This window comes from Vipera berus (assembly GCF_964194415.1).
Source record: "Vipera berus genome assembly, chromosome: 7".
Classification (NCBI taxonomy): Eukaryota; Metazoa; Chordata; class Lepidosauria; order Squamata; family Viperidae; genus Vipera; species Vipera berus.
The window spans coordinates 10,101,048-10,127,820 of NC_138209.1; the positions used below are offsets into that span (position 1 = coordinate 10,101,048).

The 26,773-nt window shown below is 41.8% G+C and overlaps 1 protein-coding gene across 1 annotated transcript in view; it reads left to right on the forward strand.

The window, feature by feature from the left end:
- Positions 1 to 26,773, forward strand: part of CFAP299 (cilia and flagella associated protein 299) — a gene marked incomplete at its 5' end in the record, with an annotated part of 309,849 nt that overhangs the window by 223,034 nt on the left and 60,042 nt on the right. The window contains one exon of the mRNA XM_081332760.1: positions 9,928 to 10,070. Coding sequence (XP_081188886.1) covers positions 9,928 to 10,070 — 143 coding nt within the window. The remainder of the gene's footprint in view (positions 1 to 9,927; positions 10,071 to 26,773) is intronic.

The window sequence follows — 26,773 nt, forward strand, 5'->3', positions numbered from 1 at the left end:
TAAAAAAAAAAATTGCTTCCTCTGTAGGTGAATAATTGATTCCTAAATATTGTTTGCATCATTTACCCTTAAGCTGGCACCCCTTCAAAGGTTTTCTGCCGAGGACTTTTTGTGCCAGGTGACAGGGCTGAGGTTTCAGGACTCCCCGCTTTTGTCTTCTCCCACTTTTCACTTGGGGAGAAAATTAAATTTCTCAGCAAAAGCCTTTGCAGTCCAGAGGCCATTGTGTGGTCTCTCAGAGGCCAGGATTCTTTAGTTCTTCTTTCCCAACCGCATTCACACTTCTTTCAGGTCATGAAAATGTCACAAACGGCACTGCATGCATTGTATATCAAGCTAATGACGCAAAGGATACAATCTATTTTTTATTTACTTATTTATTTGTATCAGAGCGGCATGGTGGCCTAGAGGTGAGGACACTAGCCTCCCACTCGAAAGGTTGAGAGTTCAATCCTAGAGAGTGACAGATGTTTCTCTATTAGGGCACAAAGAGAAAATATCTGCTGTGAACTCTGGGTAGGTGTCAGGAAGGGCATCCAGCCAGTCAATGCTCAGCTCCACTCAGTCGCCCCAACTCCACCCCGAAACAAGGGATTAAAGGGTTATAAAAAGAAAAAAATATATTTGTACCACATCTTTATTGTTTTTACAAATAACTTCCTCACCCTAGCCCCATCCAGTGTATTGTGATGGCAGTGATCAGGATTTCCAGCTTCTAATCCAACCCCCTGCTGAGGCAGGAAAACCCTATACCATTTCAGACAAATGGTTGTCCAGTCTCTTCTTTAAAACCTCCAGTGCTGGAGCACCCACAACTTCTGGAGGCAAGCCGTTCCACTGATTAATTGTTCTCACTGTCAGGAAATTTCTCCTTAGTTCTAGCTTTGTTTTCTCCTTGATTAATTCCCACCCATTGACTATGGAGATTCTTAGTCATCCAGGTCATAGTTATCCCAATGGTGCTTTTGCGTGAGGCAACTGGACTTTCTTGTTTTTTTTTCTTTGAAGACATTTTGCTTCTTCAGCTCTTGACTGGATGGTGGGGAATGGAAGGATTTATACTCCTTGCAGACAGCTGGTCATTTGCATCCTTTTAGAGAGTTGTTGAGGCCACCCGGAGGTTTATCTTTGTCCTCAGGGTCACCCGAGTAGTGCAAATGGGTGTGGTGCCTTCTTGGAATTGTTGAAAGGACTGTGTTGTAGACTGGAGATAGATGATGCCGTATCCCTCCCCCTCTGTTGAGAGGGCTGTTCAGTTTTGACATAGATGGCCTCTTTGACCCCCTCTTTCAAACCAGCGGTCTTCTCTGTCCAAAATGTGGACATTGCTGTCTTCAAAAGAGCGGCCTTTCTCTTTTAAATGCAAAAGGACTGCTGGATCTTGTCCTGATGAGTTTGTTTTCCTATGTTGTGTCATGCGTTTATGAAGTGGGTGTCACACCTACAACCATTGCAGCATCCCCATGGTCATGTGATCAAAATCGGGACGCTTGGCAACTGCTTCATACTTATGACGGTTGCATATCCTGGGGTCCCTTGCGATCACCTGCTGCGACCTTCTGACAAGCAAAGTCAGTAAGGAAACCAGAGTCCCTTAACCACATTGTCATTAGCAACTGCAGTGATTCCCTTAACAACGGTGGCAAAGAAAGGCCGTAACATGGGTCAACACTCACCTAACACGTGTCTCGCCGAGCAACAGAAATTTGGGGCTCAGTTGTGGTTGTAAGGCGAGGACTACTTGAAATCTAATCCAGATTTGACGGGGGCGTGAGAGGTGTTCTTCTCTGCATCCTGTTCCAGGTAAGGCCGCCAGCTGCAACTTAACATTTCTGGAATCGGGTGGCCTCTGAATCCACAGCCGTCCTGTCATGGTTGGGTTGAGTCTGAACATGTTTTCCCCATCCAGACCCTGACATCCTTCAGACACTGGGTTGTGACTTTCATGGTAGCTACCATCAGCTTGCTTATTCTTTCCACAGCTGGGACCGGCAGCCTGCGGTCTCATTAAAGGACAGCGCAACAGTCCTGCGTCCTGGCACATCTGCTTTCCTGCTGTTGTACTGCACGTGAGCTGGCAGAGGAGCTAAAAGAGAGCAGCGCTCAAATAAAAGATGGTGGGATACATTTAGGCATCAGTCAAGGAAAAAGTTAAGGCTAGCCAGCAGCAAAAGGCTGGATCCAATGAAGGAGAACATTTGTCGCTCAGGGTTGAAATGAGGGGTCGTGGGTAGTCTCTGAGCTTGGTTGTGGACAAGGAGTCCTCGACTTACGGCCACAATTGAGCCCAACATTTATGTTGCCGAGGGAGAAATTTGTTAGGTGAGTTTTGCCCCATTTTTACAAAGTTTTGCCCCATTTTGTGAGTTTTCATGCCACATTCGTTAAGTGAATCACTTCAGTTGTTAAATTAGTAGCAGAGTTGTTAAGTGAATCTGGCTTCCCCCTTGACTTTGCTGGTCAGAAGGTCACAAAAAGGAATCCCATGGCCCCGGGACACTGCGACCGTCATAAATATGAACCAGTTGTCAAGCATCCGAATGTCAATCACGTGACCATAGGGATGCTGCAACGGTCATAAGTGTGAAAAACGGTCAGAAGCCACTTTTTTCAGTGCCGTTGTAACTTCCAACAGTCACTAAATGAACTGTTGTAAGTCGAGGACTATCTGTGTAGTACTTGTGGACATTTCATTACCCAAACTAGGTAACCTCTTCAGTGCTGAAACATCAGTGAAACATCCGCAAGAAAACAACCAAGCTCAGAGAGCACCAAGGACCATACAGTCCTTCCTCCTCCCACTTCTCCTCTTCCTCCTCCTCCCCTCCCTCTTCTTGTCCATGAAGCCCACTCTCTCCTAGCACTGATCAGGTTACCTAGTTTGGGTAATGAAACATCCGCAAGAAAACAACCCAGCTCAGAGAGCACCAAGGAACCCTGGTTGGCCGCCTGACCTTAGAGCTTTCTGATAACCAAAAATGGTTGGTATGGCCAAGAGTAACTTTCCATGGGTTTTAAATTGGAAGTGCCTTTTGTCAGCTAGGTAGGTTTCATGGTATAAAAAATGTAAAGGAGGAGGAGGAGGAGGAGGAAGAGGAGGAGGAGGAGGAGGAGGAGGAGGAGGAGGAGAAGAAGAAGAAGAAGAAGAAGAAGAAGAAGAAGAAGAAGAAGAAGAAGAAGAAGAAGAAGAAGAAGAAGAAGAAGAAGAAAGTTGGAAGGGACTTTGGAGGTCTTCTAGTCCAACCCTGGCCTATACCATTTCAGGCAAATGGCTCTCCAGTCTCTCTGTCCAGTCTCTGTCCAGTGTTGGAGCATTCACAGCTTCTGGAGGCAGGTTGTTCCACGGGTTAATTGTTCTAACTGTCAGGAAGTTTCTCCTTAGTTCTAGGTTGCTTCTCTCCTTGATTAGTTTCCATCCATTGCTTCTTGTTCTGCCTTTGGGCGCTTTGGACAATAGCTTGACTCCTTCTTCTTTGTGGCAGCCCCTGAGATATAAAAACACTGCTATCCTGTCACCCCTAGTCCTTCTCTTCATTAAACTAGACATACCCAATTCCAGCAAACTCTTAGGAGCAGTAAAAAACAAAAATTAAGAAAAAGTCCTAGCGTATACAGCTAGGAACTTATAACAATCCATCTAGAGACTGTTTAAAGTTACAACGGCACTGAAAAAGTGACATGACCATTTTCCACATTTACGGCCATTGTATCATCCCCATGGTCACATGATCAAAATTCGGATGCTTGGCAACTGGTTCATATTTATGACAGTTGCAGTGTCCCGAAGTCACCTGATCACCTTTTGTGACTTTCTGACACAAAAGCAAAGATTCACTTAACATCCGTGTTATTAATTTAACAACTACAACGATACACGTAACAATGGGGCAAGAAAGGTCGTAAAATGGGGCAAAACTCACTTAACAAATGTCTCGCATAGCAACAGAAATTTTGGGCTCAATTGTGATCCTAAGTCGCTAGGACCACCTGTACTGAATCTCTTGAAGATGGCTTGCTGAGATGGATGTGATCAGTGAGCTGACTGTTCGTTCCAAATTCTGTGCATTCTACAGTAACTGTGAATTGTTCTAATTTAACTTACTTTTAAGCTGCCGATTGTTAAAAACGTGTCTCACTTGTCGCTTCCATGTTTTTATATATTTCCAAGCTGCACAATAGCGAAGGGTGCGTCACTGCTTTCTGAAAAACCAAACTGTTCTTTTCTCTAGCAATTCTGGGGGAATCTGTTTTCTTTCAATGGCACTTTAATTTTCGTTCCATTGTTGGAGAAATTACGCTTGGCCAACTGCATGCATTTCTGAAGGGGATTTTTCAGGGCAGAGAGAAAAACGGCTTTTGAGAAAGTTCATTGTGTTACTTTTGTCCAGACATAATTGCTTAAGGAACTGGAGCAGAGACTAATCATACCTGCAAAATATGGATCCAGTCCAAGAATCCATATGACTGAGTTTGCTCAGAGAGTGAGACTTCGGACATCTGTTTCTTAAGTATGTAGTGGATCAGTTCTGAGATGTTTGGACATTTGCTTGCAAGGTAGCATGAACTATTGGGTGGGGAATAAGAATAAATTAAATTAAAAATATAATCTCTGAGAATGTAATGAAAACTCTCTGAATTAATCTTCTAAAAAGAATCAGCCCATTTTACTTTTGTCCTGGATGTTGGATTGGACTGTGGGTTGCTCCTCAGATTATTGCCCACCATATATCGTTTGTCACACTTAACGACCTTTGCAGTATCCTGTGGTCACGTGATCAAAATCTGGACGCTTTTATGATGGTTGCTGTGTCTCAGGGTTACGTGATCATCTTTTGAGATGTTCTGACAAGCAAAGCCAATGGGGAAACCAGATTTTGTCAGTGAGAAAATCTGACTATACAGAGATGTCAAACTGCTGGCCCACAGGCCGAAGGCGTCATAGCAAAACCGCGCCCACCCCATTGCTGGCAAGGGCAAAAAAGTCACGATACATCGCAACTCGTCACGTGACGTTGCGAATTTGATACCCCTGGACTATACAGATTCACATAACAGCTGTGGCAAGAGAGCTTTATTTTACTTTACAGACCTGTGAAGGTCATAAAAGTGAGGATGAGTGATAAAGTTACTTTTTAGCACCTTTGTAACTTCAAATAGCCACTAAATGAGGACTATCTATACTGGATTTCATTTTCAGAGTATCTCCCTTTATCTGCTTTTGTATGAAAGTCTGCAACACATCAGACAACTGAAATGGACATCTGTTTATAAGTCACTATTAACATGATGTCATTCGATAAAAATATAGACAAAGGAACATGGATTTCTACACTTTAACTTTGAGGGAATGAGGAAATAAAATAAAATCCTTTCAGAGCTGAACAAAAACCCTTCACTGAAAGGTCTTTTCATTTGATTGAAATAGAATTGTCCATGTAAAATGTGTCAATTGGGTTAATGCCCATGCAAAACTCTATTTTATAAATAGGTAATAAAATATGTAAAGACCTATTTGTGGGTAGGAAAGGCATAATTCAGTTAATATTTCTGTGATTTAAAAGTAATCACCAAATGATACAGAAGTAAATAATTTAAAATATATGCCAAATAGACAAGGACTAGAAATATACTCATCTCACCATCTACAGACCAATTTTATTTTTCTAATATTTTCTTCTAAGGACACTTATTTCTCCTCCACCTGTCTGTACTGAGCACTATCTCTTATTTGAATGACTATTTCATCTTTGTACTATTTAGTTGTTAGTTGCTGCTTTGATATTTTTGTCTATACTTGTAGTTCTAGTATTGGCATCTTTAATGGGGGAGAGAGAGAGAGAGTGAGAGAGACAGACAGACAGACGGATGGACAGACAGAGAGAGACCCTGCAGATTTTACACCACTAGTAGTTGCTAACTATTGAGGGCTGTGCTTATCTCCATTTCAAAGCCATTGAGCCAGCTCTGTCTGAAGACATTTCCGTGGTCATGTAGCCAGCATGACGTCAGGGAGAGCTGTTACTCACATTTGAATGCTTTTGAACTGCTAGGTTGGCGGGAGCTGAAGCGAGGATGGCAGCTCGCCACATCACATGGGCGCTTGGGTCTTGAACCTGGGCTGCTGGCTTTCCAGCTGACAAGCCCACTGTCTTAACTGCTGAGCCAGTGTGCTGCCTTTTAATGGCAAACTTTTCTGTATTTTTATGGTGAACCCTTCTGTATGTTCATGGCTGCTTGTAGCAGTTACCACATGCTGCTGTTTCTTTCATTTTTGACTAGTTTTTAGTGTAATGTATTGGGATTTTTAGTTGAACTGATTCACGTGTCTGTTTGAATGGTGCTTAAGGTTGCTCAATAGTACTGACTAAGCCAGACTTCTTGTCTCCAAGAAGATCATTGGTTGTTTTGGGATGGGAATGGGTTCCTTTAAACCTATTGGCCGCCGCCTAGTGGTCAGCTGTATAGCAGCCTCTGCTTCAGTTCTATTCCTGTTTGCCTAAATAAAGCATGTTCTTGTTTGCAACCTTCCATCTCGCTTATTGCCTGTAAAGAACCGGCTACACAACATTTAGGATAAGCCGCGTTCAGTCCCAGTGTTATATGAAAAGGCCAACCTGAAGGTTGGTGGTAACCTTTCTGTCATGCTGGTTAGAAATTCTTGGAACTCAATTCCTGAAACATCTGGATGGAGCCAGGTTGAGGATACCTGCAGTCTCCTACCACCTTAACTTGTCCTTGTAGTAGACACGCCTTTGTGATCATCCTGTGAAACTCACATTAATTATTAGTATGAACAAAGTTATCTACTGTTGATCATGTCAAGGGAGAAAATGTTTAATCACCTCCCCCGAAATCTACTTTCTCTGAGGGAGAAAGGTGGGGTGAAATTGAAAAAAAAAAGTATAGAACATCTTAAGAATATCTACCGAACAGACTTGTACATTTTGTGAATGAAAGCTTTTTAAGTACTTCTAAATGATCAAAAGCAAAAAATGTGAAACTTTGTTCCTTTATCACAGGACTTTTTTTGTGGGGAAGGGTGGGGTGGAGGGGGTGTCTTCCAGATATTTTTGATTAGGTATTTGAAGCTGTTTAAAAAAAACACACATAGGGAGACATCCTGACTGCTTCCTTGTAGAGCTGTATAAATTTGTCGTTTTCCACATGGTAGGTCTGTGTGAAATTAATGTTATAGGAGAGTTGAAAGATGTTCTTTATGTTGTTCACTGAAGATAAGACAGCACCTACTTTGCCAACTTTTTAAACACAGGAACATCCCATGTAATTTAAGGTGGTTATTGTTAGTTTCTTCTTTTTTTAAAAAAAAGAAAAAGATACCACAAATTAATGTTTCATAGGTTTATTGCATGATATTTGTCTTTTAAATCTTCATAGCTACAATACGCTCTGTATTTCAGTTCTGGCCATGAAGAGAAAATATTTTTCTGTCCTTAGCAAAAAAATGTTTTTATTGCAGCTCAGATATTTTTTTCTTTTGAGAAGATTCACACTGTAGTTGAAGAAGAAAAGACATTGCTGAGTTCAAAATCTGATTGATTGATTGACTACTTTTTTTTATAGGAACCTTTTTTAAAAAAAATCCTGATAAATAGAAAAGTAACTCTGTGTAACTCTTCTTTTTATGATTTCACCATGGGTTCCTCCTTGCTCATATTCATATTCAATATACTTTTCAATTTTGCCTCTTCCTGATCTTTATATGTCAGTGACAATCTAAAGTCTATTTTAAAGTAGGAGCCTGAAAACAGCTTTTGGCTTTCTCAAAACACACAATCTTTGCTTCTTTTCAGAACCAACAGCCATTACCACTACCATAAATTCCATTTAATGTATATGTTACCAGCAATGGGTGAAAAGCTGCCATTGTATAGAATACCTCAGAAATCTTTATAATGTGTGACATTTTTAGGCAAAGTATGAAATGTCTGTGTTACTTTAATATGCTATATGTTTTCCCTAGGCATTGTATATTACTTAGGCATTATGCAGAATGACAGGAACAATTTAGGCAAAGTATGAAAAGAGGGTCATTTAAAGGGTTAGGATTGGGGTTATTTAAAAGACATATATGAAAATCAAAAAAGAAATGCAAAATAAGTACAGGACTTTTTTAATAAAGGATTTTATTGAATTTTATAGGGTTAGGGATAAAATAGGATCGGGTTAGGGATTAGGGTTTAGGGTGGGGTTAGGATCAGGATTGGGGTTGGGATTAGGACAGGGTTGGGATCAACATTGGGGTTATCCCCCAATAACACTTTCATTCTTTAGCAAACAGGCTATTGTCCGGGTACATATGTTCAATTAACAATAGTTAATATAGTGATAGATAACTGTAGAGAATGTAATAAACAATAATCAAAAACAGTATCAGTTAATCAATAGATGCCATTCTTCTTACTAATATATATTCAAAATAACATATCATATTCATTTCTCACTAGTTCGTTTTCCTAACCATTGGTAAAAATTATCCCATGTTCTATAATAAACTGAATATTCTTTCTCTTTAATCTCTAACATGAGTCTACCCATTTCTGCACGTTCTAAGATTTTCTTAATTAAAACCTCTTCAGTTGGTAACACAGGACTTTCTTACTGGGGAAAAAAACTGGAGAAAAAAAACAGTATTGATCTACTTGTTGCAACAAGGAAGGCTAGAATGGCATTTTAGCAGGAGTATTTTATACTTTGCCAATTTGCCTTTTGGCATTGCATAAAATGCCTAGGAAATGTGTGACACATTAAGTGTTTCATATTTTGATGTCCCATTTTTAGCATCCTCTAGATTTTCTAGGCATTCTATAAAATGCCTAAATTCATACACTGATGGTAATATACTGTATATATATAAGCCCTTCCTTTCTTTCAACCATCAGCTGTAATGAGGAATGTCATGTAATTGCGCAGCAGCTGTCCAGATGAAGTCGGAGACACTAACACAAACTTACAGTCCTTTTTATCATCCAGAAAGAAATAACACAAGATAGTCAGGAACACAGAAACATCATGAGGTAAATTAAACACTATACAGAACACACAGAACAAAAAGGCAAGGAAAAAAGGGAAACTCCCCTTTATACTTACGGCAACCAATCATAGCGTAGATTGCCTCATGCATGAGTTAGCACTCTCTAACTAATCAACTACAACTGTATGTTCCAGCTACTACATTCACTATCATAACAAAGGAAGGTCATATATACATGAAATAGAAACACACCTCTACACAGGAGGGTCTCCCTTAGTTCAGAACCTACTTCAAACCCATCTGAAGTGAACTCACAACACTGGCTAATTTGGGTTCATTTGTTCCTGAATCTGGCTCAGGGGTCTTCAAACTTGGCAACTTTAAAAGACTTGTGGACTTCAACTCCCAGAATTCCTCAGCCAGCCTCAGCCTTCTCTTTGGAGAGAACTTTTGCTTCAACCTGCTCCAGGATTTCTGCTGTTTCAGGGATGATGATAGCACAATGGATCACCACTAATCTACAATACGACTAAGATCCCCTTTAAAAGGGAATTGGTACTTGGGAGCACTTTCAAGAAGTCGAGGAAGAATTTTGATGCTAGCACGCTGGCTAGGGAATTCTGAGAGTTGACTTCCACAGAGCTTAAAAGTTGAGGAACATTGCTGTAGTTTACACACCGAAACATGGCGATATTTTCCCAGAGGAAGTCTGCAAATGCTGCTTGCTGTTCCTTCAGGGAAAATCCCATTAAAATAACTTTGCAGCACATACAAATTGGATCTGGCTACAGAGAGCATACCTGAAAGATGGATGAGTCTAAGTGATGGATGGGCAGAATGAATGAAATCCTGATCTTGCAAAGAAACTACGCAAATGGTGCAAACTATGTTTTATGGACACTTGAGTGCAGTAATGCTTTTCCCTTTTTCTCTAGTCCATAATCTTCATTCGCGATCGAAATGCCCGTGGCCAGGAGGTCTCTGCCTATATTGATTATGCCCATCGTTTGAAGGTGGATGAATTTGATGTCTATTTCAGTGGAAAAAAGAAACTTTTCCCCAGGCGCAGTGATCTGAGGTTGGTGAGTCATCTTCTGCCCACAATGGAAATTTCAACTGTTTGTAGACACATTAGAATCCTTATCTCAAGGGTGCTTTTCAAAAGGTAACTGGACTTTGTTTTTTCTTTGAAAATGTTCCACTTCTTCTCCAAGAAGCTTCTTTAGTTCTGACTGAATGGTGGGGAATGGAAGGATTTATACAGTGGTGGGATTCAGCTGGTTCTCACCAGTTCGGGAGAACCGGTAGGTAAATTTACCTGAATTCAGAGAACTGGCTGGCTTCCAGATGTCCCATCTAGGCCTGGGAGGCCTGGAGGAGGCCTCCCAGGCCTAGAACAGCCCACCAGAAATGCATGGATACCATTTCTGGAAGTCTGTTCTAGGCCTGGGAGGCCTGGAGAAGGCATTGGAGGCCTGGAGGAGTCCTCCCAGGCCTAGAATGGCCCACCAGAAGTGTGTGGATGCCACTTCTGGAAGTCCGTTCTAGGCTTGGGAGGCCTGGAGGAGGCCTCCCAGGCCTTGAACAGCCCACCAGAACCCATGCTGGCTGGGGAAATCTGGGAGTTGAGGTCCACAAGTCTTAAACTGGCCAAGTTTGAAGACCCCTGCATTAGAACATTTACTTTCCTGTTGGAACCATAAAAGGAAATCGAAAGTTCAACATGCTTCACTTGAGGAAACATATTCGACAAGACAAGTAGTCCTTGACCTACAAACCTTCATTTATCAGCTGTTCAGAGTTACAATAGCTTTTTAAAAAAGTGACTTAAGACTGGTCCTCACACCTTGGACCACTGCAGCAACCCCCCAATCATGTGATCAAAATTAGGTGCTTGGCAACCAGCATGCATTTACCACAATTGCAACATCCCTGGGTCATGTGAGGTCACCATTTACAACCTTCCCAGCCAGCTTCTAACAAGCAAAGAGGGAAAGCTGGTTTCACTTAACAGCTGCAGTGATTTGCTTAATAACTGTGGCAAAAAAGGTCATAAAAAAATCAGGCACAACTCGCATAACTACCGCCTTGCTTAGCAATGGAAATTCTCTTCCAGATTGTGGTTGTAAGTTGAAGACTACTTGTCAAGAATGAAACTTTGGCAGCTACATGCCTCTTCGTTTCAACTTGCCATTAGAGTAAAGGGAGGAGGTGTTGCTTTAGAATGGGTTAGATGGAGAAACAAAACCTCTATAATTCTGCTGAGGACCATGAGAGCCCAAAACCTTTCCAAGGACACCTCAGCAGATGTGGAGAGGAGGCAGACGGTTCCCACAACAAAGTTAAAATCGTTTACATGTAGTAGGTGAGAGATTGGGAGTTTGGCTGGAAAAATTATTGTTTAATTTTTATGAACTGATGTCTGGGAACCCCAGAGTTAGTTTTGCCTCAACAAAACCATGCCGTGTATTCAATACAGTAAGATTTTCGGAAATGGAACGAACCTGGAGTTTCATTTGGAATCTCAAGCTGGATGTTGACACTACTTGTATAGATGTTCCAGACGATAAATGACTCCTATCTACATACCAAGTTAGAAAATGTGAGCCATCTACGTGCCAAGTTAGCCTCAGCTAATATTGAATCATAAAACTGAGACTCTTCCAATGTACCGTATTTTTCAGACCATAAGACGCACTTTCCCCCTCCCAAAAGTGGGTGGAAAAACGAGGTGCGTCTTATGGTCCAAAGGTAAGCGAAAACACTTGTCTCCCGTTCAGTCAATGCAGTCCATCAGCTCCATTGGAGAGACGTGATTGAATGAAGACGTGGAATTCTCCGCCCCCCCCCCTGTGATTGGTCAGCAGGGGAGGAAATACGGACGTGTCTGCCATGCCTTCTGACTGCCTCCCCCTCCCTGCGCACGGACATTTTCTTTCTTTTACCTCGCTGCTATAGTTTTTGCTAAACTAAACCTCATAGGCGACTTGCCCCAGCAAAGCCGTGAGGAGTTGTCCCTGCAGGTTTCTCTGCGAAGTTTATTGGAAGTGATTTCCCATTTGCAAGATAATACTGCTAATTGTTTGAAATTGCTCTTAGAAAACCTATTCAGGGAAAAGAAACTACCGGTACCTACCTACCTACCTTCCTTCCTTCCTTCCTTCCTTCCTTCCTTCCTTCCTTCCTTCCTTTCTTTCTTTCTTTCTTTCTTTCTATCTATCTATCTATCTCTTTCTTCCTTCCTCCCACCCACCCTCCTTCCTTCCTTCCTTCCTTCTCTCTCTCTCTCCCCTCCTTCCTTCCTAGTATACTGGTACTATTTGGTTCAGAATATTTTTTTTCTTGTTTTCCTGCTCTAAAAACTGGGTGCATCTTATGGTCAGGTGCGTCTTATGGTCTGAAAAATACGGTAATCTTATAAGCTGTCCTCTAGGCATTTTGCCCCAGGATGTGTAAAGTTTTACAGATCAAAAATAGCTCTTAGAATTGAATTTCGAAATGTACTTGGAGGCCGTGTTGCTGTAAATGGTGCAGGCCTGAAGAACAAAAATGCTTTGAGATGTTTCATAGCCTGTTTGTTCCGTTTTTCACCTGATAGTTGGGGGTCTTCCAATGAAGCTGTGAATCAAGTGCCTCAGAAAAGGGTGGCCTCTCCCCTATAAGAGGTTCTATCTCTGGTGGCAGTTACACACGTGCAAATTCTCACTCAGTGCTATAATCGGCAAACGATGGAGAACCTCGATGTGTTTATTCTCAGATTCATCTGCTAGAGTTAAACACTTAACCCTGGTCTCAAACACCAGTGTGGCTAGGAGGTCTCTGTAGATACAGGTAACTCCTCGACTTACAACTGTTCATTTAGTGACCGTTCAAAGTTACAGGAGCACTGGAAAAAACGACTTATGACCCTTTTTCACATGACCTTTGCAGCATCCCCATGGTGACGTGATCAAAAGGCAGACTTTTGACAACTGGCATGTATTTATGACAATTGCAGTGTCCCAAGGTCATGGGATCCCCTTTTGCGACCGTCTGTCAAGCAAAGTCAATGAGGAAGCCAGGTTCACTTAACAACCATGTTGCTAACTTAACAACTGCAGCGATTCACTTAACAAGTGAAGCAAAAAAGTCTTACAGTGGGGCAAAACTCACTTAACAACTGTCTCGCTTAGCAACAGAAATGTTGGGCTCAATTGAGGTCGTCAGTCAGGGACTACCTGTATCCTCAAAAGAGATTCCAGTCCCCAATTTCATTGAGACTCTGGGGAAATGGGGCAAAATTTGTTTAATAACATTATATTTATTTGGCTGATTGAAGGGTCTGCAATAGAATGAAAATGATGGGGGCCATCCTAGGGAATATACCAGACTCAAGCGGCTGAAAGCTTTTCAGTAAAACTGTTACATGAAAAAGGTTGAATTGAAATAGGAAAAAAATGCAGATGCTAAAGATGGAGTATAATGTATTTCCAGCAATATTTCCATCCAGCAGTGAGACTATAGATGAAATCCAGCTAGGGGGAAGGGGATTAGGCCAACATGGCACTTATGGAATCAAAGCGTCCATAATAGTCAGAAGACTTAGTAATTTTTAGCTACAAAGTCGTGTCCGACCCATCGCGACCCCATGGACAACGTTCCTCTCTACCATCTTCTGGAGTCCATTTAAGCTCAGGCCTACTGCTTCAGTGACTCCATCCAGCCACCTCATTCTCCGTCGTCCCTTTCTTCTCTTGCCCTCAATCTTTCCCAGCATTAGGCTCTTCTCCAGTGAGTCCTTCCTTCTCATTAGGTGACCAAAGTATTTGAGTTTCAGACTTAGTAATAGTAGGTAGTAATTAGTAAGGAAAGCTCAATACATGAAAGAGTTTTGGAGGAAAACTATTTTTTCATGAAGCTATCTAATTTGCACTGTTTGAATGCAACACTGTTATGTTTCCACTTCTTTGCTGCTGCTTCTACTTTTGTTATGCAGTTCTCAATCCAAAAATTACATAAAAATATAAATGTGTTTTAAAAGTTGGCGCCCGACCTTCGCTCCTTCCGACGCGATCTGAAGACTTACTTGTTCGAACAAGCCGGCTTGGCCTGATGGGTGATGGGTTTGGGTTTTATTGTCGTTTTAATGTATTTTAATCTACTGTTTTAAGCTTGGGCATCTTGTTTAATTCTTTTTAATTTTTGTATTCTTGTATTTTTATATGTTTGCCCTGTTCACCGCCCTGAGTCCTTCGGGAGAAGGGCGGTATACAAATAAAATTATTATTATTATTATTATTATTATTATTATTATTATTATTATTATTATTATTATTATTATTATTATTATTATTATTATTATTATTACAAAACTGTAAGTATTAGAGCATGTTGCAGTGAATTACATGCAAGAGGGTGTATTTTGTACCTTGAAGACAGGCTAATTCTGCATTCCACTGTCAGGAATTCTATCCTGACTGGCTCAAGGTTGACTCAGCCTTCCATCCTTCCTAGGTCGGTAAGATGAGGACCCAGATTGTTGGAGGCAATATGCTGACTTTGTAAACCTCTTAGAGTGGGCTGTAAAGCACTGTGAGGCAGTATATACGTAAGTCTAAGTGCTATTTGCTATTGCTGTTCTAAAATAGTGTTTCCCAACATTGGCAATTTCCAGAGGTGTGGATTCAACTTCCAGAATTCACCTCAGTGGCCTTGGAATTCCAGGAGTTGAAGTCCATACACCTGGGAATTAGCTTAGTTGGGAAACACTGTTCCAAAAAAACTGCTAAATTTCTGTAAACATTGGAAATAATGAACTTAAGAATTAAATATATAAGAATGGGCAGAGAGCAAATCTAAATGTATTCATCCATCTTTTACCAGCCTCAGGACTCATCATATTGATCCACCTTGGTTTATAAGCAGGAGTAATTAGCTGTCAAAATCCTGCCTTTCTTTGCTGAATGCAAGCACAATATTTCTCCTAGAATAAAGACCCTCAGACAAATGGTCTAAATAGTTGGAATCTTTCTATTTGTTGAACACAAGAAAGTCTATTAAATAGTTGGCAATCCCTGTATGTACGAGCAGTGAGAATTTGAATGACAGTTTCTGGTTATTTGTATCATGATTTGTTTGGCGTTCTGTACGAAAAATATATTTTCTCTGTTAGTGAATGTCCCCAGCTTATATAACCAGCCACATCATTACAAACTCTATTATTAGAGACATACATTGGGGGAGAGCATATACAGGCATTATGCCACTGTGATTTTTTTTCTCCTTTTTATTTTGATTATGATGGACCTGGATTAAACATTTATCAAAATAAGGATGTAGTTGGGGTACCAGGGGAAGGGGGCAGATGTTTAGACTAGATTTGGCATTTCCATCCATTTTTCAGGTCCTCCTAAAGGCCCCAGGGTTGGGCAGATGGTGTTTCATGGGGTTAAACAGGGGTGTCAAACTGCCAGCCCATGGGCCGGTTTCATCATAGCGAAGCCGCGCCCACCCCATTCCCGACAATGCAAAAAGGGTCGCGATACGTCGGGACACGTCACGTGACGTGGCAAGTAAGCTGTTCCTACTAAAGCTGCCTTTTGCAATTGACTAATGGTGATTGTATCAATGCCAATAGTTTTCAACTGGTGCTCCAGATGTTTTGGGATCGCACCTAAGATGCCTATCACTATTGATACTACCTTTGATTTCTTTTGCCGTAGTTGTTCTATTTCCATTTGCAAGTCTACGCATTTAGTGGTTTTTCTCCTGTTCTTTCCCTTCTATCCTGCTGTCCCCAAGTACTGCGGCCTCCCTATCCAGATTGTTGTTCTTGTCTCAGTATACTGGAACATCTTAGCTTCAGCACTTTAGCCTGTAAGGTAGTCCTTGACTTACGACCACAGTTGAGGCCGCTGTTAAGGGAGTTTTACCCCGTTTTATGACCTTTTTGCCACATTTGTTAAGCGAATCACGGCAGTTGTTAAATTAGTAATGTACTTGCTAAGCAAATCTGACTTCTGCGCTCATTTTGCTTGTCAGAAGGTCGCGAAAGGGGATCACATGACCCCGGGGCAATGCAACCGTCCTAAATACGAGTCAGCTGACATGTGTCTGAATTTTGACCACATGACTTGGGGATGCTGCAATGGTCGTAAGTTTGAAAAACGATCATAAGTCCCTTTTTTCCCGTGCCGTTGTAACGTCACTAAAGGAACTGTTGTAAGTCGAGGACTGCCTGTACTGTCACATTTGTTTCATGCCTGCCTTGAGCTGGAGCAACTGAATGCGTTGAGCAAGAGTGTTCTTAACCTGCAAAGTTTTGTCTTAGAAGCCAAAAGTGGGGCACCAGTCGGACAACACCCTCTTTGTGTTCTCTCTCTTAATTGCTTCTGTTTGCTGTATCGAGATTAAAGAGGAATCCGGGACACACTTTTAACATCCCTGCAGTGTTCTCCTGAGTTTAGAAGTTGCTCCCTTTCACGTCTCCCTAGCCAAGGGCTTGCCTAGACTCATTTCTCATTATTGTGTCAGGTGAGCAATCCTCGCTGACATATTCAGGTAAGTGGTAGCAGCCAAGCTCGCATCCGTGCTGCGATACCTCTCGGCAGTGTGGCTGAGCCAGCAAATCTGTAACTTGAATGAGTTCTCTAAGCCCAACTGGCTTCCTGCTTTGGCTGTTCCAGGTTGCCTCAACTCCCCAAGTCTTAAATGTAATTCCAGTTCCCGAAAAGCAAAATTCAGCTGGTGTCAGACTGAAATTAAACACGGCAGCGGCAGCAGCAGCGAGTGTGTTTCTGACATGCAAAGCAGGGAGTGGGAGTAGTGACTTCAAGAGGGGAAAAAAAATATGCTTTTATTCCCTTCCTTGCTTCCATTCACATGCTTTTCACAAGCTGGCGTTTCCCGCATAGGTTGAGATATACCCACAATTCCTGGCTAACAGGCTCTTGGGCTGGGCTTTTTACATTTACTGGTGGTTTATCCTACACATTGGAAGTACAATCAGGTTGAGGAAAGGCATAGACCAGGGGTTAGGGTTAGGCACGCTGGCTGAGGAATTCTGGGAGCTGAAGTCCACAAGTCATAAAAGGGCCACGCTTGAAGACCCCTGGCATAGACCCCATAGCCCACAAGCCCTGCAAGAGAGGTTGACTACCCTTTTTTGCACTGCAGGTGGTTGTTGCCCTGTCCAGTTTCCTGGATATTTATTCTGGATACATAGAATGAAGTTGTGTTTGGAGTGAGATCTCTGTAAACACTGGACACTTGCAGTAGCACCACCCATCCCCAAATAAAGCTGCTGCCACAGTTCACAGATAGTTGTTCTGTGGGGTCCTTGGTGCTCTCTGAGCTGGCTTGTTTTCTTGCAGACGTTTCATTACCAAACTAGGGAACATCATCAGTGCTAGTATGTAGTGGGGTTTGCTAGTAATAAAATGTCAGCAAGAAGACAAGCAAGCTCAGAGAGCATCAAAGACCCCACAGGGGTTGCCACAAAGAAGAGGGGGAGTCAAGCTATTCTCCAAAACCCCTGAAGGCAGGACAAGAAGCAGCAGATGGAAACTAACCAAGGAGAGAAGCAACCTAGAACTAAGGAGAAATTTCCTGACTGTGAGAACAATCAATCAGTGGAACAACCTGCCACCAGAAGCTGTGAATGCTCGAACACTGGGAGTTTTTAAGAAGAGACTGGACAGCCATTTGTCTGAAATGGTATAGGGTTTCCTGCTGAGCAGGGGGTTGGACCCCAACATCATCATCATCATCATCATCATTATTATCATCATCATCATCATCATCATCATCATCATCATCATCACCATCATCTTCTTTCACCTGTTAGTTCTTGTCCTGCCCTCAGGTGCTTTGGAGAATAGGTTGATCCCCTCTTCTCTGTGACAGCCTCTCAAGTATCGGAAGACTGTTATCATGTCACCCGTAGTCCGTCTCTTTGTTAGCATTTTAACTATTTGGAATCCGTCCTTTCTATTTCCATTTCTTGCTATATTCATTAGCAAACAGCAGCCATGGCTCTCAGGCATTTTTAAAAAGTCAGCTAGGGTGAAAATGTTTCTGGTAAATAGTCATGATTATTGGTGTGCAATACACCAAAAAAGAACTTAACGGACCAGGTTAGGGGCAGATTTATTTATTTAAACATTTTACATAGCCAGCTATCTTTTAGGCAACATAACCCTGGGTGACTCACCAAAAACATAAAAGCAAGCTTTAAAAAAAAGTGAAAACTTTATTTCAAAAGAACACAGAAGTTCCTAGTAACCACAGCACATTCCTACAGCTCCACAAGCAATTTCTCCGAGTTCCAGCTTTACACCATCCCAATGCTTGCGGGGAAATAGTTATTGAAGGCTTAGGGGAAGCTAGGAGGAAAGGAAGTCGTTGTGGAGAAAATCTATGTGGTCACCAAGAGTCAACATCAACTGGATGGCACATAATCAATTCATCAGTTGCACAGAAACAAATATGCGTTTAATTGTGGGTTTTCTCCCTTGCACTGATACACACAAATAGATATGCACAGAAAGAGAGAGAGATTATTGAGGTCAAAAGGTAGCATATGGACTGCAGGCTCATCTCTTTGTTTAAAGATAAAAAGAGAAGGTCCTCCTTTGAAACATGCTCTACTGATTTCATGAACACAACCATATAGTTTTCTCAGCTTGTCTGTCTTTCTGTCTATTTTTCTATCCACAGGTAGTCTTCAACTTAAAGCCACAATTCAGAGCAGAATTTCCATTGCTAAGCCAGGTGTTTGTTAAGTGAATGACGCCCAATTTTATGACTTTATTTTTCCCCATGGTTGTTAAGTGAATCCCTGCAGTTGTTAAATGAGCCATGTGGTCATTAAGTGAATCTTCCCTCATTAGCTTTCCTTGCCGGAGGGAAGATCATAAATAGCAATCACGTGACTCTGGGATCCTGCGGTGTTTATAAGTGCAAGGACCTCTTGTAAGTCACTTTTTTCAGTGACATTGTAATTTCGACTTGTCGATAAATGAATAGTTGTAAGTTAAGGACTACGTCTGTCTGTCTGTCTGTCTGTCTACCCATCCATCCATCCATCCAATCCGAAGGTAAATATAAAGGTTTCCCCTGTCCAGTCATGTCCAACTGTCTGGGGCAGTGCTTATCTCTGTTTCCTAGCCGAGGGAACCAGCGTTGTCTGAAGACACTTCTGTGGTCATGTGGCCAGCATGTCTATAGATCAAGGTACACGAACTCTGTTACCTTCCCACCAAAGTGGTATCTATTTCTCTACTCACATTTGCATGCTTTCGACCTGCTAGGTGGGCAGGAGCTGGAGCAAGTAACAGGAGCTCACCCCATTGCACAGAACTCAGCTCTCAAACCTGTGTTGTCAGCTCTCCAGCTAACAAGCTCAGTGACTTTAACCAATGAGCCATCACATCCATCTGTCTATCTATCTCTGTCTGTCTGACTATCTATCTATCTATCTATCTATCTATCTATCTATCTATCTATCTATCTATCTATTTCCATCCATCCATCCCTTTATCCATCTATTTTCATTCATTCATTCAATTTATTTGCTCCCCATCTTGCCACAAAATGACTCTGTCTATCTGCCTGTTCATCATCTTCCCTATCTTTCCTATAGTCATGAAATTCTCTGGAGGTCTCCCATTCCAAATCCAAACCAATGTTTAGTTTTTTTGGCCCTGATAAATTAGCCTGGTATCACCACATATTAAGTAAAACCTCTGTTTACTTTCAGGATATTTTCTTTTGGTATAAAACATGCATACCTGATGCACAGCTATCAGTGCTAAAAGGGTATTGTAAAACCTGAGCAATTCCTAAGGCTCCAGACAATTAACACTAGAACAAGCTAGTTGGAGCTGTCATTCTAAGATTCCCTTTGTTTGGGGGTTTTTATTCTGATTACTCTGAACTCTCATTTTGAATTCAGAAAGTGGGGTTGGGGAGTGGGAATTATTGCAAGGCCCCTACTCTTGGGGGAAAATATTCACTGTTAGGAAATTTCTCCTTAATTCCAGGTTGCTTCTCTCCATGATTAGTTTCCAACCATTGTTTCTTGTACTGCCTTCTGGTGCTTTGGAAAATAAGTTGACCGCCCTCCTCTTTGTGGCAACCTCTCAAATAATGGAATACTGCTATCTTGTCCACCCCCTAGTCCCATGGTGGCGAACCTATGGCACGCATGCCACAGGTGGCACACAGAGCCCTCTGTGGGCACGCGTGCTATCACCCCTGTCTAAGTAGGCTTTCAGCTTTTCGCCACCGTATGCAAAAAAAAAAAAGATACATAAGTGGGTTTGGGGGTTGCAGTTTGGGCAATCGCTCTCTAAAAGGTTTGACATCACTGCCCTAGTCTTTCTTTTCTCTAGACTGGCCATAGCCAATTTCTGCAACCGTTCTTTTAGGCCTTTAATCATCTTAGTTGTTCTCCTTTGCACTTTTCCCAAAGTCTCAACATAGTCCGCCATCCAGAGCCAGATGTATATTTTTGTTTGCAGCCTGAATATTTTGGATTTGATTAGGTTGTGTAATAAAGGAGGCACCACAGGTGAGAGTGAAGGCTTAGAGTGAAGATAAGAAGCAAGCATGCTGAAAACAGGAACTCACCCCCGTTTCAGTTTTGTCTCCACGTTGCTCCCAGAGGAATCTGTGGATTGTTGTTTTTTTCATGTGTTACCATACAAGCCACTGAAATCTTGCTATAAAGCTGACTACAGCTAAAAGGGAAAGAAATTCGCAGCTTGTGGCTTCACGTCAGCCACTCTTTTTCTTGAAAATCAAGAAGAGAAGGAGAAGGGGAAAAAAACTTGTGGCTGATCTTTTTTGGGCAAAAGTTGTCAATGAGATGCTAGGTATCTACTTGTACCCCAGCCAGGTAGGGGGGGGGGGTTTTCTTGGTGTCAAATTATACTCCTTAAGTTTTACCTTGTCTTGATGGATGCTGTTGTGTAATGAGTTTTTGTAGTTCTGGCTCCCAATAGGCATTAGAAAAAAGTGAGTGCTATATTTAAGAAAATTCCCAGTTGTTTCTTTGGACAGTTATTTATTGCTAATACTTTTCCAAAGTCAAGTGGAGCTGAGTAGTGAACTAGTGGGAACAAGCCATTAGGGAGTTTCAAATATAATTAGGGCTAATTCTCACTTGATTATACAAGATTTGATCATTTGCAGCTGAATGTCTGTATGGAAAAGCACTACAGGAAGTGACATCAAACAAGACTTCAGTTTATGACACAGGTATAACCTAAAATGACTACTGTTATGTAGCCGGTTCTTTGGAGGCAATAAGCGAGATGAGAGGTTGCAAACAGGAACATTGCTTTATTGAGGCAAACAGGAACAGAACTGAAACAGAGGCTTCTGCGCAGCTACTTATATGGTTGGCCACTAGGCGGCGGCCAATAGGTTTAAAGGAACCCATTCCCGCCCCAAATCATCCAATGATCTTCTTGGAGACAGCAAGTCTGGCTTAGTCAGTGACCATTACACAGACACACCAATTGAGCAACCTTAAGCAGCATTCAAGCAGACACGTGAAACAGTTCGAGTAAAATCCCAATACATTACAGATGCATACTGTAGGTTTCCTTAGATTTCCTGCTTGCTATTCAGAAATTTAAACCACAGTCTTACAGAATTAATTAAACATTCTAGAATGAATTGTTTTATCATATACTGTAGGTTTTTAAGAAAAAAGACTGGATAGCTATTTTTCCAGAATAGTAGTATAGGGTCCCCTGCTCGAAAAGGGGGTTGGACTAGAAGACCTCCAAGGTCTCTTCCAACTCTGTTATTATGTTACCCAGTTAGAAGAATTCTAATGTGTCTGTTGCCATCTGTTGTACAGCAAAATCACAACTTGCATAGTACGCTTTGTAGGCTGAATTTTGGTCCATATTCTCATCTGAATTGTGTGTCCGGGTGTTAAGAATTGCCGACTGTTGTCCTGTGTGATAAGGAGGCAAAGGTAGTTTCTCAGAAGACAGCCTTGCAGATCTGATGTGGCTCTACCTCTCCGGGTGGAAAGAATATAGAGGCTTTCATTTTGCACCTAGCCTTGAGGGGACATCAAGGTTTGCTGCGATTCTAAGCCAGCAGAATTGTCACCTTCCAGATTTGTTGGGGCTTGTTCTCAAGGCCTTCAATCTCAGCTGGGGAGATTGAAGACTTTAAACACTCAATAACACTGAAGGATGTTGTTTCTGGTTTTATTCTTAACAGGATACTAGAGTTGGAAGGGACATTGGAGGTCTTCTAGTCTAACCCCCAGCTCACAGGAGACCATATACCATTTCAGATAAATCAGGGGTGTCAAACTCAATTTCAGTGAGGGCCGCATTAGCATTGCAGTTGCCCTCAAGGGGCCGGGTGGGTGTGGCCTGGGTGGGCGTGGCCTACTGGGTGGGCGTGGCTAGAGTGCCTATGGCCTACTGGGTGGGCGTGGCCAGCTCTACATCATTTGCATCAAGGGTGCCTATGGGACCCTGGGCAGGAGTGGGACAGATCTGAGGGTCTCTGGCAGGAGGAGGGTCTCTGGGCCAGGGCCAAGGCAGTGGGGGCCGTTCCCTCACTGTTTCCAGGATGGCTTCATGGGCCACATGAAACCACTTCGCGGGCCGGATCTGGCCCCCGGGCCTTGTGTTTGACATGTCTGAGATAAATGATTGTCCAGTCTCTTTTTGAAAGCCTCCAGTGATGGACTGCCCAGAACTGCGGAAGGCAAGTTGTTCCATTGGTTGATTGCTCTCACTGTTAGGAAATTTCTCCTTCATTCCAGGTTGCTATTCTCCTTGATTAGTTTCCATCCGTTGCTTCTTGTCTTGCCTTCTGGTGCTTTGGAAAATAAGCGGGGCCCCTCTTCTTTATGTCAGCCCCTCAAATATTGGAACGTTGCTATCATGTCCCCTCTAGTCCTTCTTTTCTCTAGACTGGCCATTCCCCAAACCTGCAGCCGTTCTTCCTAGGTTTTAGTCTCCAGGCCATTAATCATCTTAGTTGCTCTTCTTTGCACTTTTTCCAAAGTTCCAACATCTTTTTCGTAATGTGGTGAGCAAAACTCGATGCAGCATTCCAGGGGTGGCCTTACTAAAGCTTTACAAAGCGGTGCTAATACGTCACGTGATTTTGATTCTAACTTCACGTGACTTTGATTCTAACTTCACGTGATTTTCATTTTGCCAGCTTCGGAAGGATGGAAGGCTGAGCCAACCTCCAGCCACTCAGAATCAAACTCCTGGAGTAGGCAATGAGTTAGCCCGCAATACTGCATTGTAACCACTGTGCCACCATGGCTCTAGTTTCCACAGTGATTTGATAGATCATAAAGTTTGATTTCCCAGGCATTGGAGATTAAGTATTGCCTATGCGCTCAGTGTCCAGTTTTTTGAAATTCAGACTCTGCCGTAGGACATATACCTCTGTGGTGCAGGTCACCAATTATAAAGCCTGCACTGCAATTCCCAATCAGCCTTAAACATGAATGGTTGTGGGTCAAACGTTGTTTCTCTTGATATAATATATGGTTGATTACAGTAGGGTTTTTTTAACAGAGAATGTGGTCAAATATGATAACAAATAATGTGAGTGACCATCCACCATCGACATTTTATCTCTCTCTACCAGAAATGAGCTGAAGTTGTAAAACACATCTCTAACAATCTGCAACTTGAGCACAAAAATGTTCTTTTTAAATCCTCAAGCCCATGTGAAACAAAATAATGCGTCATCCTCAGATTTCAGAGACATGAGATTAATCCTAAACTTACTGGATAATTGTGAAAATTTTAATTGAATTTAACAGTGAAAAGTGAACTAAAAATACGGGAGCCCAGACTGACATCTGTCTTTGACAAGTCATACATCTTCTGATGGGTTTGAACAGGACAGGCTGAGGTCCTTTTATCCAGGACTGGAGTGCCGCAATCAAACTAGTTGTCTCCAACCTCTGCTATATATAGTCATAATTATCTGAAGGATTATCTGATAACCTGTTCCAGTAGCAGATGATAAGGAATTAACCTCTGTGAACTCAACAAGCTGAAACTTTCACAATAGTAATAGATGAAACCTTTCTGCTAACATCTGTCAAACTGACTCTTGAGCATCAGACAATGTAGATATAATCTAATGTATCTCCTCCACGCCATAGCATTTCTTCATACTGGGAGAGGCTCCCACCAGTTAAAAATATTAGGCAAAATAATGCATCGACTTATACCTACACATGCTATATGAGACTGAAATTTTGTAGAGTAGGAAAGATTTTCTCATTGGAAGTTTTTAAGAAGAGATTGGACAACTATTTGTCTGAAATGGTAAATGGTTTACCATTTCCTGAAATGGTAAAAGGGGTTGGACTAGAAGACCTCCAAAGTCCCTTCCAACTATTCTATTCTATTCTATTCTATTCTATTCTATTCTATTCTATTCTATTCTATTCTATTCTATTCTATTCTATTCTATTCTATTCTATTCTATTCTATTCTATTCCGCCCCGCCCCGCCCTACCCTACCCTACTCAACTCAACTCAACTCGACTTGACTCTACTCTACTCTACTCTACTCTAATCTAATCTTTGCTTCATTGAGAACCAGTTTGGTCTAGTGGTAAAGACACCAGGCTAGAAAGCAAGAGACAGTTAGTTCAAGCCCCACATTTATTCTATTCTATTCTATTCTATTCTATTCTATTCTATTCTATTCTATTCTATTCTATTCTATTCTATTCTATTCTATTCTATTCTATTCTATTCTATTCTATTCTATTCTATTCTATCCCACTCCACTCTACCCTACTTTACCCTACCCTACCCTACCCTACCCTACTCTATTCTACTCTTTGCTTCATTGAGAGCCAGTTTGGTCTAGTGGTAAAGGCATCAGGCTAGAAAGCAAGAGACAGTGAGTTCAAGTCCCACCTTAGCTCTGAAAAACGGCTGGGTGACTTTGGGCCAATTGCTAGGAGACTTACGTTCTAGTTCATTAGCATGGCTTACCACCGAACAGGCTACTTGTGCCTACCAATTCATCGTCCTGATGAGAGCAGCTTTTTAATTGCCATCCTGGCTGATTGTAAGAGTCAGGGGATATGGGAAGGTAAGGGGACAGGTGATATCACATCACATCATGACAACTTTAGAAAGTAGGAATTCAGGTCCTGCCTTAGGCATGAACGCCAGCTTGGGTGACTTTGAGCCAGTCCCTCTCTCTCAGCCCAGCTCACCTCACAGGGTGGTGGTTGTGCAGAAAGTAGGAGGAAGAAGGTGTGTTGAATATGTCTGCCACCTTGAATTATTTGTAAAAATAATAAAAGCGGGATTGTTATTGTTGTTTTTAATCCTTTACTCGTGCCCTAAGGGACGCGGTGGCTCAGTGGGTTAGGACACTGAGCTTGTCGATCAGAAGGTCGGCAGTTTGGCAGGTCGAATCCCGAGTGCCGCATAACAGAGTTGAGCGCCTGTTACTCGTCCCAGCTTCTGCCAACCTAGCAGTTCAAAAGCACGTAAAAATGCAAGTAGAAAAATAGGGACCACTCCGGTGGGAAGGTAACAGCGTTCCGTGCGCCTTTGGCATCTGGTCATGCCGGCCACATGACCTCGGAGACGTCCTCGGACAAGCGCTGGCTCTTTGGCTTTGAAACGGAGATGAGCACTGGATCCTAGAGTTGGAAACAACTAGCACGCACGTGCGGGGGAACCTTTGCCTTTACCTTTTTACTCGTGCCCTACTCTTGGTGACTTTATAGGCAAGTGTTCTCCGTGCTACCCTGTCAAGCACAGCTTCTTCCAGTTGTTGGATGTTCAACTTTGCATCAGATTTGATGCTATCAAGCCAGGGTGTCCTTTGCTTGCCCCTTCTTTGGGATGCAAATAAATAATAATCAATAATTCTAATCTTTAGAGTGCAGTTTTCTTATAGGTCATTTCTAGGACCCCATTTGGATTTATTCTGATGGATTAGTTGACTTTGATTTTTTTTTCTCTCTACACCTATAATTGTATATGCCGGAATTGCATAATGTTATCTGGACAGAAAGCAAAATTAGTTTTATTTTCTGACTTACTGACATCTTTGGATTCCATATGCCTGTTTGTGTATTAGAGGAATTTGGTTTTTTAAGTATTGGTCTTCTTTTTAGAAGGCAAACTGAGTGGTAGATTTGAAAGATACTAATGGCCAAGCAGTTAATAATACACCGAACTGTTAATTTATTAAATCATTACAGCATGGAGTGACCTATGTAATTTTTGCCTAGAGCATATAATAATAATAATAATAATAATAATAATAATAATAATAATAATAATAATAATAATAATAATAATAATAATAATAATAATAATAATAATAATAATAATAATAATAATTTAATTTCTATACCGCCCTTCTCCCGAAGGACTCAGGGTGGTGTACAGGGCAATCTAAACAATGTTAAGTGCTCCTTTTCTTGCTTTGTGTTTGTGCAAAATTTAAACTGCCCTGACAATTATCAGATAGTTACAGGGTCCATATAGGCTCACTGTGTTTTGGAAACGTTTGCCAAAAAAAAGTAATTGTAATGTAAAGCATCGCCCCCCACCCCACCCCACCCCCCGCGATTGAATATCTTCATGTATTGTATGCCACCAGATTCATTTCTGGTGAGTTGGACAGCTATATAGAATGAATGAATGAATGAATGAATGAATGAATGAATGAATGAATGAATGAATGAATGAATGAATGACGGAAGGAAGGAAGGAAGGAAGAAGGAAGGAAGGAAGGAAGGAAGGAAGGAAG